Raw genomic sequence first — 17,859 nt, forward strand, 5'->3', positions numbered from 1 at the left:
GTTCAAGCATAACAGAAGAATATATGTCATATGAAATGAATAATTTATCCCTGAAAAATCAAGAGTTGACTTTCTCCCATGCCACTAAATTGCAATTAATTTTCTTATCTAAAGTAGCTCAGAGATTGTTTGAGTATTTATTTACTTTATCTTTGGAAATCTACTCAAATGGTGTAGAATCACCAGCATTTAAAAGTAATGTGTAATTGGAATATTTGTGCTATTAGAAAACAGCCTTTTAAAGAAAGAATCAAGCTTCAGAAATTTCACAAATTAGTAATGTTAATAATATCCAAATTTCAAGCCTTTGAATTAATGTAACTTTGGTTAAAAAGTTTAAATAAGTGGTATCAGATTATCCTGACATCATATATAACTGAAAGATATAAATTTGGCACATGTATGAACTAATGTTAGTTAATATATGAATTAAATTATCTAATGACTTTTTTCCTCTGGCCCAGGAAGTGACAGGCTGGCTACATATTATTAAAATTAACTTTCTTTTTCTACTAAATTCATTGCCATTCAATGGCTATTATTTACCTGGACTCTGGTGCCACCTTTGCTCCTATGTCCCTGTCATCCATTATAGCCAATGACTTACCCAGCTTTATCAAACCCAAGTTCTAAACACCTCTCAGTCGTTTCCCTCTCAAGTTTCATTTCTCCTGCATCACCCTTCCTCTCCCCTACCACCCAAGGAGCTCCTGGACCATGACCTGCTTACTCCTAAGCTTCCTCACATGTCTTTCCCTTGTTTGCAACACTCTCCTCCCACACAATGCCTCACTCCAGCCTGCTCCATCTTCTGCTCAAATCCCTCTTTTGAAGGGATGCCTTCTTTGACTCCTCTCCTCCATCAGTTGTCTCTACTTAGGATTCCCTTAGCTCCCTGTTCACACTTGACTGAAATGCCTCTTTAGCTGCCCTATCTCTGCTGCTTGACTGTAAACTGCATGAAGGTAGATAATGAGTCTATTTGGTTCATCACTGTATGTCTAAGTTCTACCAGATATATTAACATATTTTTCAGGTAAATGATCGAAGAGTTAAGAAAACTGAAAAGCACGGATAATGGGAACAGATCCCCACATTTTTAGAGTGGCATGATAGAGCACCCCCATACCCAAGTACCACACTTGTCCTTTTGGTTCAAGGCCAGGTTAGTAATGGAGAATGAAAGCAGGTGTATAATTACTTGAGGCACCGATCCTGCATTGCTGTGATTTCCTGCATGAACGGTGGCTCCTCTCCAGGGGAAGGGATGGCCCCATCCTGTAGCATGCTCAGCGCTTGTTGCCGTAGCATGCCCAACGTCGACTGTAGCTGTTCCAGCTCCAGAAGGAACGTGTCATGATATTCAAGAAGACCTAAGAGCTCTGCTTTTGAAGCTTTCTCCACTGAACTCTCAGGTAGTTTATCTTGGAGCTGATCAATCGTTTCAGTGGCTTTTTTAACCTGGTGACAAATGTACATACCATGAAGTCAAACAATAAAAAAACTGAAAAAAAAAGGGGGGGCAATTCCAATGACACTAGTGCATCGAAACATGTTAAAGATGATGTTATAAATGCTAAATTTCAGGAAATTAAACATGAGCAATTTCCTTAACGTGAAAGGGAAGACCACCTCTATAACTCTGGGTTTAAAGCTTTAATCTCAAAATAATATCAGGGCAATCAAAGACTATGTATAACATACGAAAAAAGATTTTTTGAATTTTTTAAACTTTTTATTTTTATTTCAGAATATAATGGGGGTACAAATGTTTAGGTTACATATATTGCCTTTTCCCTGCCTGAGTCAGAGCTAAAAGAAAAGATTTTTTTTTAAACTAAACAAATGAAAAAAATTTTTTAATATTTAAGTTAACATAAATGTGTGCCTTTGAGTCATAAAGGAAGATGTGGCTTAAAATATTGGATTCTTAAAAGATGGAAGAAACTAAATATAAGATTTGGGAAATTAGTTAAGTTTCTACTCATTTGCATGGCAAAGGAAAAATATTTTGTACGTTTTCAAGACTAGGTGAGAAAACAAATGGAGCAAAATGGGCTTGTCCTTTTTTCAAAATGTAATTGCTTGGCTTTCTAATTAAAATAATTTGACCCTGACTTGGGACTAAATTACCCATTGTGTGTTGTATTTTGTTTCATAATGTACTTTTCATAGAAATAAAGATTTTTTTTTTTTTTTAGATGACAGAGTCTTGAGGTGTTGCCCAGACTAGAGTACAGTGGTATCAGCCTAGCTCAACCTCAACTCCTGGGCTCAAGTGATCCTCCTACTTCAGCCTCTGGAGTAGCTTGGACTACAGGCTCATGCCACCACATCTGGCTATTTTTTTCTATTTTTAGTAGAGAGGGGGTCTCACTCTTTCTTGTTCAGGCTGATCTCAAACACCCGACCTCAAGTGATCCTCCTGCCTCAGCCTCCCAGAGTTGAAATAGAGATTTTAAAAAGCCTTTTTACACTCAAAAGGCTGATTTCAAAAAGGAGTAAAATCCTGTTTTTCAAAATACATTATATCCAATGAGGAAAAACATAACTTGAGCCCAGCAATAATGGAAATTACCTTATTGTTAAAGCCCTTCCACTCATCCACTGCATCTTCCAGTATCTTCTGCTGGTCCTGGGCCACAGCATGGAGACGTGTCCAGCGCTGCCAGACAGTCGTCATCGACCTGCTTAAGGTCGCTTTGCTTGCGTCATTTCCAGTTTTCTCCAGTTGTGAAGCTTTTTCCTCTAGGGCCACAATTTTCTCATGGAAAGAGTTAACTACTGACACTAAAGCCTGGGGTGAAGGGGTGGGGGGAGGAAGAAAGGTGAGAGAGGAGAGACTGATTTTTTTTTAAGTTCTGTGGATTTAGGTAAAGTCCAAAATTACTTGCAAAAAAAAAATATTTCCACATAAGTTTATTCTCCTCTAGTAACTTGCACTGTAACATTTACTTTTTTTTTTTTTTTTTTTTGAGACAGAGTCTTGCTCTGTCACCCTGGCTAGAGTGCAGTGGTGTTGTCACAGCTCACTGCAACCTCAAACTCCTGGGCTCAAGCAATCCTCCTGTCTCAGCCTCCTGAGTATGTGGGACCACAGACATGTGCCACCACATCAGGCTAATTTTTCTATTTTTTGTAGAGACAGGTCTCACTCTTGCCCAAGCTGGTCTTGAGCTCCTCACCTCAAACAATCCTCCCACCTCTGCCTCCCAGAGTGCTAGGATGACAGGTGTAAGCCACTGCGCCCAGCCAACATTTACTTTTTAACAGAGTTAGGCTTAGATTTTTTAAAGAGGTAAGGTGAATATTATTTATTAAATTATTTATTTATTAAAAACAAAAGTTTATTTGCTACTTGATGTCCCATTTTTAAAAAACAGAAATATAAGCGAACCATATTTGACATTTCGGTATGTGACATTCTTCCTTATATTGCTATGATATATGAGAGAGACTCAGTTATTGAGTTTTATCTGAATTAATCAGTTATCAATAGAAAGTATTTACTGACATTTACTATGTGCCACACCTTATCAGAAGCAAATTGCTCTGAATGTCTTTTTTTTTTTTGATACAAAGTCTCTGTCACCCCAGGTAAAGTGCAGTGGTGTCATCATAGCCCACTACAACCTCAAACTCCTGGGCTTAAGTGATCCTCCTCCCTCAGCCTCCCAAGTAGCTGGGACTACAGGTGTGCACTACCACACCTGGCTAATTTTTTCTATTTTTTATAGAGAGGGGGTCTTGCTCTTGCTCAGGCTGGTGTCAAACTCCTGACCTCAAGGGATCCTCCTGCCTCGGCCTCCTAGAGTGCTAAGATTACAGGCGTGAGCCACCATGCCTGGCCTGAATGTCTTTTTTAAGCTTTAGCTATGCATTGCCAGTGAGAAACCTAAAAGGGTGATAGCATTTAAACTAACTTAAAACTTCTATAAAATGTGGTTAAATGTATCCTTATCACATTTAGAGAACTCAGGTGGAAATTAAGATTTATTGATTTATTTCTGGAACCATCACATTGCAAAGATTCATTACAATGACAATTAAAAGATATTAAAAAAATGCAACTGACCTTGTGTTCTGACAATTTTTCTTCTGCTTCATGACTAGAAGAAGTCTTCAACAAAGAAAACTCAGACAGTCTCTTTTCTGCATCATTCATCAATTCAATAATCTCTTCCCTTGCTTTCTGGTAATCCTGCCATTGAGCTGTACATCTTGAAAGAGTCCAACAGAAACCAATAAGCAACATGAAGCTCTGGTGTCAATATGTCTAATGATATACTAGACAATATATCTAGAGATGTATTAATCTAGACACATCTTGAGATGTATTGACTTAATACATCAATAGAAGATGACGATACATATAGAGAAGAATGAATTTACATGCTAATGTATATCACTATTTTCTACATAGAAATTCATTTCACCGAAATATAAAGTACAAAACAACTTTAAACACCTCTGCAAGAGATCTAACTGGGCGCGTGAGTCCTGGATGATTCTCTGGCTCCGGTCTCCCAGGGACAGGGTCTTTTGTGCCAGGTCTTCTTTGCCGGCTGGCTTGATGAGTGGGTCCAGGCTGGCTACCAAGCCTTGGAGCTCCTGCAGGTTACTGTGGAACTGATCCTCTGTAGTGAAAAATTCCATGTGGCTTTTGAGATTTTCCTCTGTGCTCTCCACATCTAAGCCATTGCCTGCCAGCTGTAACATTTCCTGGGCATCCTCAAGCCAGTCATTAGCTGCTTGAAATACTTGATAATACCTTTGACACTGACTGTATATTTCAATCAAGGTGGCCTGAAAAATAGTAATTGCAAGCATAATCAACTCTCAGGGCAATGTGTTTACAGAAAATACTTTTGTTTTTCTGTTTCTTTTCCAGTCCTCAGTCTCACAGATGTATAAGTGAATGGATAAACTGGTATAATTATTTTGTGTTACAGCTCATTATTCTCTTTTGTAAAAAGGATAATCCTGATATTCCTGTTATAATTTTATGATTGCAGTTAAATAAATAAGGACAGAAATGGAATAGAAATTTATGTTGATATCTTGAGTAATTCTGAAACGTCCCTCCCTCTCTAAATAAAGAATGCGGTGCTTAGTGATACGTGGCAGACTGAACATTTGCCAAGGTGCAGTAATGCCTCAGCTGGTTAGAAGTATAACACCAGACTTCCAAACTGGCATTTACCAGACCAAATAGCCATTTCTGGAAAGAAAACAGTAGCCCCTGAGTCTTGAATAGAAACTAAAGTAGAAAAGTTTAAGTCCGCGAGGCTGGCCCCTTCCAACCCAGAAGGAAAAGAAACACTGTAACCATCCAAGACAGTGCAAGCAGAGAGGTAGAGAAGTGTCAGAGAAAGTAGAGGTGACATCAGCACTGAGTAAGGAGACCATGGGATGGCAGAGCGAAGAATCACTGGAGGAGACCAGAAATGCCCCAGACCCACGATCTTCAGTTATTTGGGCCAAGACAACTGATAAGACAAGATGGCAGAAGTAGAGACATCTCAATAGATTAAGATTTTGGTTCAAAAGTCACCACATCAAAAGAAGCAAGTCTACCTGGCAGATGTTTTTCAAGATTAAAAATTCCAGGTAACTTCTGTTCTTATTCTACACTCTAGGTTATACACACTATCTCTATTTATATTAATAGCTATAGGAAAATAGTTTAATTTTTTTAACAAAGACCTTGAACCAATATTAAAAGGTCAAAGTGTACTAAATGGACTTTAGTTTAAGAAGTCAGAGTTATATATGATGAAGTTTATTAAGATTTTACTCATATAGTGAGATAAAATTTTTACTAAAATATTAACTTTAATCTATGCAGAAAATAAAGTTAACACAGCTAACATTCATGGGGCCTACCTCACATCAGGCCCTATGCTAAACACATAAACCTAATAATGAGGGAGGCATTAATATCCCTCTTCCACAAAGAGAAAACACAGATTTAAAGGATGTAAGTGATTTGCCTAAGATCGAATAGCTGCTATTAAAATGCGGACATACCTTCCTCCAAGGCTTTAGCTATTGTATTATCCAGAGGAAAGCTGTCTTTTACCTAAATGGTTGGTTGAAATCTCCTGGATTCAGAGGGACTGAAGACATAGAGAAAAGCGGCGAAGGAATTAGAGGAGGTAATCCCCTGCACACTGCTTATCTCTTCTTATTGCTGACTGCACAGCACTTGCAAGCTACAGAGCGAGGCGCAATTAGGAGGCCAATCTGGGAAACTGTACACACTCCCATTTCTTTTTGTTATCCTCAAGTCAAGTCGTCATGAATATTCCAGTCTTGCCTCTGCTGTGCTACAGGGAAGGGAGGTGCCTCTCCCTGAGAAGAAGGAGTGAAGAGAAGAGGCAACTAATGGGAGACCCCACAAACAAAGAGGCTTACTGTCAGGTCCAGAGCTGCAATGTTTCCAACCTACCTTTCTCCATTTGGAGACTCTTCACTCAGTACTTATCTCAGAAAGGCCGGGTTTCACATTGTTTAAAAAGGGCATCATTAACTATTCATTGTTAATCAATGTTATTATTATTATACTAACATATAATATTAATTATATTATTAATATCATTTATTATCTCTCCTACAGGTGAGAGATCACTGAGGTATTGCACTATTAGAAGAAAAGTGGAGTCAACATGGAAAACACATAAAACGAATACCATGTGCATAAGTAATTAAAGCATCCTTTTATGTCACTGTTGAAGGTGATCCTATGTGGTATCAAAAAAGAAATATTTAAAGAAGCAATTCTAACCAACCAACCAACCAACCAAATTTCTCGTACCTGCTTACAGATGAGCAGAATGAAAACAAGAAAAGCCAAGTCCTGTCACACTAACCTGTCTGGTGCGTAAAGCTTCCTGAATGTCTTCATCGAGCTCTGAGAGTTCAGCGAGGGTGTGTTCTAAATCAGCAGAGATCAGTTCCTTGGCTTTCGTGAATTTCTCCTTCTCCTTATTACTCAGGGCACCCATGATTCTCAAGCTGGACTGGACCTCTTCCTGATGAATCTGGATCTTTCTGATTTCCTCCTGGATGTCCTGTAGGTTGAGGTCCAGGCACACTGGCCCACCGAGTTCCGCCTTCACTCTCCTCAGCCAGTCCAGGGAGCGGCTCATCTCAGTCTGGAAGTCTCTGCTCTGCACCATTCGGCTCTCACACTCCGCCACCGTCTCGCCAATGGCAGAAGTCAGCAGTTTTAACTCCTCTTGCCAGGACTGGATCTGATGCTTGGCTTTCTCATATGCCGAGGGATCCAGGTGTGGAGCGACATCTTCAAGATGCACGGTCACTCGTTTTAGTAGAATTCCCGAGTCCTGGAGACTTCCTGCCAGGGAGTGATACATTTTGAGCTTCTCCTCTGCAGGTAGAGTTTCCTCATTCACTTTGGACTGCTCTGCTTTTACAGACTCTAGCTGTCTCTCTAGCTGCTGGCACATCTTTTCATGCTCTTGGTAAGCACTTGTGGTGTCTTCTAACAAGCTAACCCTTTGTTCTATTTGTCGCTTCAGCCTGTGATACAAGGTGACAAGTTGCAGCATCTTGTCTGGTTGCCAGGGCTGACCTGTGCTGCGAAAACTTTCTTTTTTCTGGTTCAGTTCATCCACTGCTTCCCCGAGGCTCACCACCTCGCCCAGCAGAGCTCTGCAACCATCCTGAAGAGACAGAGCCTCCTCCACGATCAGATCGGTGGGGACTTTGCTCATCCTCGAGAACTGGGCTTCGAGTTCACTCAGAGACTGGGCTGTCAACTCAATCAAGGAAGCATATTCTTTCCGTGCAAGAATTGCTTCTTGGACTTTATAGAACTTATCTTTAGCCAAGGCAACAATGACATTAAATTGCTGAGGCAAAGCATTTAGCTTTTCACTGAGGTAGGAATGATCGACTTCATTCAGCGAAGGTAATATGGCCTGTCCAGTTCTTTGTAACGTAAGTAGAAGATTTTCATATTCTGGAGATTGTTCAAGAATGTGTTGGTATTTGGCCAGTTGTGCATGAAGGTCAGTACTCTCGTTCATTAGGTTGATTTCAGGAAATGTAACAATATCTGCTTGTTTTAGCCAATGACAAGCTTTATCAAAATCTTCCTTAAAATGCTTCCGAGAAACTAAATTTTTCTCTAGTTCTTGTAACCGATGACCACACTTTTGTAAAACGGTGTCATAGACACTCTGCAATTCCTGAAGCTTACCGAGCACTTCACTCTTCTCCTGCTCCGTGATTCCCTTCATTAATTCACGACCTTGGGCCCAAAGTCCAGTGACCTCATTTTGGTAGGTCTTGAGGCTGGCTTGTGCACTCTTACACGTTTTAACTTGTTTGCTCACGTCATCTGGTAACAGGCAGATATGTTCACGGAACATTATCTTTCGCTCGTGTTGCTGAATTTGGCTGGTGGCCTGGAACACTGCCATGAGAAACTGGGTTTTCTCGGACAAAGCCTTGTTTAAGTACTTCCTTCGCTGGCCCACTAAGTCACTGAGACAGGTCACGTGCCTTTGTGCATCGGAGAGTGCCTTCTGGATGACCTGGCGCTCATTTAGGCCGAGATCAGCCATCACCCTGTCAGCGTCCTTCATGAGCGATTTCAGGAGCATCTGCTTGGCCTCCAGTTCACTGCAAATGGCCAGGTGGTCCATGAGAAGGTTCTGAGCCATATCAGGAGGGGGGCTCTGCTTAAGGGCCTCCGCGATGTTGGGTTGCTGCTCTTCCGCCCATTCCATCAGCTCCTGAAATCTGGACTGCACCACATTTAACTCCTCCAAGTTGGTGACCGACACTTGGATTTTCCTTTCAACAAGGTCCTCAAGCTGAAACCAGCGTCGCTCAGAGTGACTTGTCTGTTCTTTGACCAACTCCTTGTCATCTAAATTCAGATGCTCTATCATTTTCTGCTTTTTCTCTTTCAGATCCTCAATAGCATACTTTCTCTCCTGCAATGCCAGTGCTAACTTTTTCAAAGCTTCCAGGTGGACAGCTGTACTCTCTGCATCAGATCTGAAAATATATGGAAAGATGTAGGAGCAAATTAGCTTTACAGTCAATATTGATGTTTGTTCATACCATGTTAAATCACACTTCACCATTTCTTTAAGTGGATGTTCTTAGCTTAGTTGAGAGTAGTTCAATTCATGGTTTAATAAGACAGGTGCTGTAACTATTATGGAATACAGTTCCCATCAGAAATCTGTATCAGAAGTTGCATCAAACCAAGTTGCCTATGTTCCTCTCTACTTGCCTTTCTCTGGCTAATACTGCCCTCCAATCACATCTGACTATGCTTTAGCTTCCTCTGGCTTGCGCGCTCTCTCTCTCTCTCTCTCTCTCTCTCTCTCTCTCTCTATATATATATATATATATATATATATATATATATATATATATACACGCACATACATACACAGAGAGAGAGAGAGAGAGAGAAAGAGAGACACAGGGTCCCACTCTTGCTCAGGTTGGTCTCGAACACCTGAACTCAAGCAATCCTCCCCCCTGGGCCTCCCGGAGTGCTAGGATTACAGGCATGAGCCACTCTGCCAGGCCCTTCTGGCTCTTAACTGAACAGAATGTGCAGTTTCAAGATCCCTGGATGATCTGAGTGACATTAATCACTGAGAAGCACTAATCTACTGCATCTTTGAAAATGATGCTGAAAGAAATTAATAAGTGATTTGTGCTTTATGTGCTTTCTTTAGGAAGGATCCAATAAACAATATAGTGTTAGATAGTACAATCGTCAAGGTATAATCAATGGCTCTAACAGCTACTCAGTTACATACTTTGATATTTTTTTGTTTATCATTAGAAAGCTTTAGAAATAAGTGTGAAATGCAAAGAATACTCATCCCTTTGCCTACAAACCACGCTTGAGAAAATGGAATCTTATAGTCTCTTTCATTTACCAAACAATCAGTTCTGAAGTATGAGAAGGAGAGTTGGGAGGCAGAATGATGAATTCTGTTTTGGACACATTAAGTCTGAAGTGACTGTGGGCCTATTACAAGCCAGAAATATGAGTTTTTGCTCATATTGACTGTGTTTATTCCAAACACCAGCAAAATGTTGAGCATCAAGGAAAAGCAAACAAATCCGAAGACAGTATACCCAAACAAAAATCCCCACCGTGAGATTTAACTAATCTAGAATAACGTTTTCAGTTTTCACTGCTGCAAGCTAATAAACCTGAGAAGAGGAAGTACAGATTTTTACAATTATAGTGATCAAAAGTGTGGGAAGGTTTTCATATGATGACCCTGTGTGTGCGTGTGTGTATCCTTATTTTCAAGAAGAAATCTAAGAGGGGTTCAATTGTAGTGCTTGGTGATCCACTAGAGAATTTCTGTTACCTGGCCAAGTTATCCCATTCTGTAGTAAATTTTTCTAAGAACGCTTCAACAACATTCATACAGTCGTGGTAATCTCTTGTTCTCTGAAGGTCCTCTTCCCTTTGCAAGCACAGGTTGTCAGACTGAAGGCACAGATCTAGCCACTGATCGTTTAAATGACTTATTTCCTTGTGTTCAGGAGACTCCTGATTCTTAGTCAACTCATTCACCTTTCCTATGATAGCGTTCACCGATGCCTGTTTGCTCTGTAGTTTCTTGACAAAGTCCTAAAGCATAACAACAAGAAGAATCAGGTAATGTGTGATGAACCCCTCAAAGAAATATAGAATGAAACACAGACATAATACCTCTAAACACTTTAAATTCCTTGATATGAAAAAATTGAAGACTATATAATAGGTCATGAGGAACGAAGAGAGAATCTAAAGGTCACCACACCTCTTTATGAACATCAATTCCCAAGTGTATAAGAATCAGAGCCGCTATGGTATTTTCCTTTATTGTGTTATTTTGAGGAGTATAAAGAAAAACCGATAAATGTGAAACAACATTATAATCACTAAAGAAAAAAGTCATTATCTTATCTTGAAGTGTGGCCTTAGTTTTCTAAACATTTTTAGAGTTTATGCTTCTGAGAAAAAAAATCTAATTTATGTTGTCCCTGCCTAGTCTTTTTTTCTGAATTTGCAAACAATACTCTAGTAGAAAACACATCATTATTGACTCATTATCACAGAGAAAAAATAAATCTTAAACTTTGTTAAAAATTTGACCCAATTACAATCAAGTTAACATATGCATTATAATTTTCTATTATATTTTAAATTATCTATAAATACATAATATAAATTACATTTAAATTAATTAAATATTCATTAAATATATATTTGATTGATAGGCTTATAATCTTACAGCTGTGGTAATATGGAAATAAAAGTCTAAAAATAATAAGGTTTTGTGTTTGCTTAGTTGCAGTCTTTTTATTCTGTAGACTAAACCGCGGCTGCTTGGTTCAGGAACAAAGCATAGAGCGAATGTCCTCTGATGCAAGTAGCCATTGAAGTTTCAAGAATATAGTTTCATGTTTACTTTATAATCTGTCTTGCCCTGGCACCAATGAAGGTTGTTCAGATTTTCTTATTCCTTAAGTAGCTATATTAATGTCTAAGGATCGACAGACATTCAGGCATATGAGAGAACACACCGAATACATTTCAACTCTTTTAATATTTGGCTCTTTTATCTCCCCTGGAGACAAACTGATTCCCACCTTGACCTGGGCAGCCATGTTCTGAGCAATGTTCAGTTCCAGTTCAGAGTGCCTCCTCTTCATGTTCTGGAGTTGCTGGTCGGCATCCTGCAGGTAAATCCACAGCTCAGCCTTCAGGTGCTTGATCTCCTCCCAGCCTTGAGTTAAGTTCTGCGCCTGGGCAAGCCTTTGCTCAACCTTGAGAAAGCACAGGATAGACGTTAGCGGCCATAGATGGAAACATTTATGGTCAGAGACTTAGAGATGCAACCCTTCAGCTGCTCTGCTTGCTCAGACTGACACATTAGCAAGCGCACACACAGACACACACAGTGGTAAATCCAAAGCACTTCTTTATTTGCTTCAAGAAATGTGGATTTCCTTTTATATTTAGTGTTTCTAAAGACTTTAAAAGTCTAAGAGTTATACTGCATGATTTTAACCAGTACTGTGAAGCCCTAATAAGTGTTAACAATCCATTAGGTCAAAAGTTGCCCTCACGGTTTTCACACTGCATCTGTGGGACTGCCTCATGAATTTGGAATTGGGGTTAACTCTAAAAAACTTATATTTTTCTCTACTGTACATTTATTTATCCATCTTTTAAAATGCAGAGTTATTAATGTTTTGGAGATATCTTTAGATCTGCTTGCTGGCTTTTGAAGCTGTATAATTTGTTTCAATAAATCATTTCTGTTAAAAATATGGATCGTATTATCTTTTGCAAGGGTTTAAAGATAGGTTTGTTTTGAAATTTTAATATAAAAGAGAATAACCTTATTATTTTAAGACATCTTTATTTGGATCATTTTATTTATGTGAATATTCAATAAACTGAATACCAAAACCAAGTCTTATTTTCTCTTTAAACCCAAATGTCTTTCAGTAAAGAGTTTAAGGCTGCTGCAGCAGTGGTGGTGAGCACACGGCCCCTGTGCTGCCACCTGCTGGTGGGTACAGGTACTGCTAACTCATTGCAGCACTTTCCTCTAAGCCCAGATACAGTTTCAGAATCTTTCCCAACACCACACTAGACAGCCACTACCAATGAATTTGAAGGATCATGACAGATGACATGCTCTTTGGCATCCCTGATATCATAAAGCAAGGATCAAGAGCCCCTTTCATGTTAAATATTACTAAGGAAGGAGAAAGGAACAAAAAAAGTGTGGAAAAAAATAGGAAAATAGGAAAAGAGAGTGGTAATTAAGGAGAAAAGAGGAAAAAGTGCTAATGGGTAGCAGTTGAATGGGACCAAATTATTCAGCCTCAATGTAGTGTCATCACTGTCAGAGAATGGTTACTTTACTATGACTTAGTTGAAATTCAAATATCTATTTATTATAATGGCCATAGAAGCATTAGATCAAGAGTAAGTCAAGGGATATCTTCTTCAACCTCATATATAACATTTAAGCAAGAGAATATAATAAAACAGACAAATTGAATGTGATCATTATTTTTTTTTTTTTTACCGTATGCTCTGTTTGTTGAATGTCTTTTGCTGTGGTTTTCACTGAAGCATTCGACAAGTCACACATGGAGCAAAGAAGATCTAGGTAGGTCCTTGCTTGCTCTTGCAAAGCTCTGAAGTGTTTAACCTGGAAAAAGGCAATTATCAGAGTGAAAGAGATGCATTGTCTATTTAGACAGCAAATATTTGTGTCGTTTGTAATAGTTTAGTGACATTTCAAAAATAATCCTGCTATGCTCAGTGTTTCCACCATTGTCGTAAAGCGACATGTATTAGTGACTCACAGGAATCTGAAACACACTGACAGGGATCTATTTGTCCACCATCTGCTGCTCATTGTAATTAAAGTCATCTGTATGGTCTGGGAAAGAGGAAAACCCAAGAAACTTCTATAATTTTTCTAAATCCTGTGCTCGCATGCTAGCTTATTGTCCATTTCGGAGAAAGAATTTGTAGCCTACTCTGGTCTGCTTCTTTACATGTTTGTGCATATCTTAGAGACATAGGACAAAGGTCAGAGTGAGTCTGTGGGCTTTATTTGAGTGAGGGAAATGACAGATGGCTGGGCTTCTTTTCTCTGAAGAAAGCTCATCCAGTGTTCTTCCCTTTCCACAATCCCAGGAAAGGCTTCTCCAGGTGCATCTTTAATCTATTCACAGAAACACAGAAAAATGTGTTTCTTTGCAGATGCTCAGAGTCTATGCAGATTCCGTTTTAGATACCAGGCATAAAGCAATCCACAAAACCCTTGCTCTCATGGCACATACATTCTTATGAGAGAGACAGATGATATATAAACAAACAAATATGCTGTGCAATGTTTGGTTGTGCTAAATACCATGTAGAAAAGTCAAAGTGCTAAGGGATACAGTTTGAGGAAGCAGCACTGGGGTACTTCAGGGAGCATGTATCTTCAAGATCTCTCTGAGGAAAAGAACTGAATGTGTCACATGTCATGGGGTAAGAACATTGCAGAAGGGTGGACAGTTTTCCTGCACTAGCAAAAGGTCATTGGGATTAATACTTTTTTCTCCTCCCACTCCTTTTATTTCTTTTTTGTCAGCAAACAAAGGAGGAAAATTAAGCCTTGTTCTGGTTTGTTCTGAATAAATACATTGGAAACAAAAGCCACAAGATGAGGAACGACTGAAGTAAGCTCACAGTCTAACAAAAAAGCAGAATATAGACAGTTTTTAATTTATTTTTCTTGATTCAAGGGGGACCATGTTTCATTTGCCCCAATCCTATTCTTTTAAAGTGTAATATATACAACTTTTGTGAACCATTTAATGGCCTAAATAATGTAAATCCTGTAAGCCTTTAGAAAGTATACTTTGGGGGATAATTAGACACATTCCTTATGTGAACTAAATGAACAAATGTATTATACTAATCTCAGTTTGTGGTAAAAATTGAATTATTTATTTAATACTATTAATTCATGTCTGGCAACAATAACTTTTACAACTAAATTCCTCTGAAATATTTTCCCACACAGTTAATGCTGCATATAAAAGCTACTTAGTACAAAAGTTTTAAAAATATTTCTGACATATGCTGATTAAGTCTTGGCAGCAAAAGTATAAGCTTGTGGATATCATATTAATATGCAATAGGTCCCTTTCACATGAGAACAACTAACATTTCATTCATCATTCATTCAGTAATTACTTGTTAAGCATCTTGTTTGTGCTCCAAAACTATGGGAGAGCTAGTATTACTTTTCCCTTTACAAATCATGTTCATTTTGGTATGATATTTGAATTTCATCATAACTTTTAGAAGTATGATTATAATTATCACTTTACATAGCAGGAAACTGAGGCACAGAGAATTTAAGGGACTTCTCCATGGTTCTCCCACCACTTAGGTATTAGAGTTGATGTTTTGGTTACAGTGCCCATTCTCTTTCTGTTCTACCAGGTTTATACCTTAGAGTCACGTCTGTTTTCCTGGCTGGAACATGAACTTGATTTGAGCCAAGCTCAGACCTTATTTATACTTTTAGGTTCCCAGGAGCCGGCACAATGTGGCACATAGTAGGAACTTCACAAGCTTTCATTGACTGTCTGAATGACTCACAAGAATGACACAAACTTTCAAGAGTCTGCTACCTGCTTAACGGCTTCTGCCCTGCTAAGAGGTGGCTGGGGGCTGGACTCCAAATCTGGCTGGACTGCAGAAAGCCAGGCCTGGCATTGCTGCAGGGTGTCTTGTCGGCTGACGTGCTTCTGAAGTTCGTGTTCCAAACTTCTGTACACCTGAGGCAAAACAACCATGCTGAGGTTACGAAAGCTGCTTTCTACCTCTGTGAAGATCACTGGAATTCTATCAAACACAACAAGTCCACTTAAATGGATTGACCGCCACGATTCCCCACCACCACACACATATCTAAGGTGGTTTCATATGCCCCCAGATGTTGCAAAATGTAAGGGCCATCCCCCAGTTGATAACTTCTCAATCCACACATCACAATGTAATATTGGGATTAGGGGAAAAGAACATGAGCAAGGTTAATATAACTGTAGGAATGTGTTAGAATATATAAATTCACTGAAGTGAATTGTTGTAAGTCAGAGATTTTTGCAGCTTTACTCCCTATGGTATAAATATAGCACTTTTAGTTTCAGCTGAAAACTAAAAGTGAAACACCATCTTAAGAAAAGATAACTAATATTTCTCTAACAGCAACATTTATGCTTTAAAGGTAGGGGTAAATTGGAAATAAATTATAATATAGGGGAGGGAGAGCTTGATGCCCTCATTTCATCTTAGAAGTTATGTTCCAACACAATAATCCAAAATAATTTATATGTTTTCTGATATGTCTAGCCAATTAATCCCTGGCCAGCCAATCAATTTCCATTTTATCCATAAAGACATATTGAGAAATTATTGTGTTTCCTTGAGATCAAGAGGAGATACTTCTATGATGTTTCGTGAGCACATTATTTCATTTAGAAAGAGAAAAAGAAAAGAAAGAAGGAAATGAGTTTAATCAGGCAATTTTTTCATTACCGAGACAATAAAAGTAATTCTGCTTTTCTCTGTCATCTGTTAAACTCATCATTTTTATCTGACATTGGGTCTATCCCTTACTTATTCTTACTCCACACAGAACTAAAAAAAAGGAAGTTGTTTTGTTCTGTTTGTCATTTTTGTAAACTTCAATTATGAGGTTCTGACTATGTCCACAGAGTTTCATTGACTTTTTTAATTTTTAAAAACTGTGTTGGTCTTTCCAACATTTACCATTTTTAATAAAAATTTAAGTTGTATCCCTAATGCAAATAAGATCCCATTATGAAGGAAGTCAGCATGCAGTAACTCTCTGTGTAAAGAGTGAAGGAAGGATCTCATCAGAAAGCTTCCGGTGCAGCCTTAGTTTTCTCTCTTCTCTCTTCTGTTTTTCCTTTTCTCATCATTTGCAATTATTTATTAGATTCCTTTAACCCTCTTTTTTATTAATTTTTTGAAAGTTAATTTTTCAAGTCTGGGGAGTCGACTAATGTCCCCTAGCATTTTTTTTTTTTTTAATTCATGGTGAACACAGACCAGTCCCCTGCGTCACTGGTGTATCACCAGTTCTTATTGGCTAGGACAGTGACAAAAATACACGGAAGACCTTCAAAGACTTATAAAATCTTTTTGCAGTGTCATTTAAAAAATTCTAGAAAAATAGAATTTACTTATTTCACTAAGTTTTTATTAAAAGAGCAATTCTTATCCATCTTAGACTTCTTTCTATAACCTTAAGGATTCTGTTTTCATGGACGTACACCCATTTAAGAAAAAGTCAAAACTGGTACTTATTCCTTTTATCAATGTCTATATGAATGCATAAAAATATTGAATTATATTAGAGCTGAGGCTGCACACAGTTAAAAAATGACAGTCAAAATTATGAAACTTATTTTGGTGTTATAGAATAAAAGGCAAATTAGAAGTATCAATGGTGTGCAAATATAAATGAAACAACTTTTAGCAAATTTTTTGTAATCAATTCATGGAATAAAGAGATTGGGTAAAACTAAATGTCTGAAATTCACTGCTTAGTTGCATCAATTGAACATAAAACATGTTAGTTTCGTGTTCACATAGGACTATAAAATCTATCCTCCAATTTGTCATCAGGCAACACACAAAAACCATCCCAAAGATTTAAGCATCAATCTTATTTTGTAAAAAAATCTTTGGATTGCACAGCCTTTCTCCATAATTCATTGTCACCATGGAATGTTCTGGTGGTACTCACCCTCTGAGCTGTGCTGCAGATTGCTGAGTAACTATCCTTTGTCCCCTGCAGATGACCCTGCACATTTTGTTTAAGTTTCACCTGCAGGTGGTCTGCACACTGGCCGATCAAAGTGTCACCTTTAATTTTAAGGTTGTTCAAACGGTCTTCAAAACCAGCAATTTCTTCCATCATTGCCTGCAAAAATGAAACAAAGAGAGTTCTCATAATTCTAGTTTTAGTTTTAAATAACTTATTCATCAAACAGATCGATAATTTCATTGTCTAATAAAGTTTTTGAAAGAGCTCTGCAATTTACGGTGGCTACATATTAAATGGAAAAAAAGCACATGTATGTTTTCAGGGATACTCTAATGGGAAGAGTTAATGAGTTTAAGGGATTAGTTACATAGGGAATCATGAAGTGACCTTCAAGACTAGAGCATGTTCATGGCTGGTCTCAGAAAGATATCTGCTCCGTAGTGTTATTACCAGAGAAAAAGATGTCCATACATTT

General features: G+C 38.3%; 1 protein-coding gene across 1 annotated transcript in view; it reads right to left on the reverse strand.

Moving 5' to 3' along the window:
• The window catches only part of SYNE1 (spectrin repeat containing nuclear envelope protein 1), a 427,753-nt gene that overhangs the window by 170,823 nt on the left and 239,071 nt on the right, over nt 1-17,859 (reverse strand). The window contains exons 71-80 of the mRNA XM_045544593.1: nt 17,364-17,540; nt 15,220-15,366; nt 13,107-13,232; nt 11,653-11,829; nt 10,383-10,648; nt 6,873-9,033; nt 4,469-4,806; nt 4,076-4,220; nt 2,579-2,797; nt 1,202-1,461 (exon numbers count right to left, since the gene is read on the reverse strand). Of these exons, the coding sequence (XP_045400549.1) occupies nt 1,202-1,461; nt 2,579-2,797; nt 4,076-4,220; nt 4,469-4,806; nt 6,873-9,033; nt 10,383-10,648; nt 11,653-11,829; nt 13,107-13,232; nt 15,220-15,366; nt 17,364-17,540 (4,016 nt within the window). The remainder of the gene's footprint in view (nt 1-1,201; nt 1,462-2,578; nt 2,798-4,075; nt 4,221-4,468; nt 4,807-6,872; nt 9,034-10,382; nt 10,649-11,652; nt 11,830-13,106; nt 13,233-15,219; nt 15,367-17,363; nt 17,541-17,859) is intronic.

The sequence above is a fragment of the Lemur catta genome, chromosome 2 (genome assembly GCF_020740605.2).
Source record: "Lemur catta isolate mLemCat1 chromosome 2, mLemCat1.pri, whole genome shotgun sequence".
In the NCBI taxonomy this organism is placed as follows: Eukaryota; Metazoa; Chordata; class Mammalia; order Primates; family Lemuridae; genus Lemur; species Lemur catta.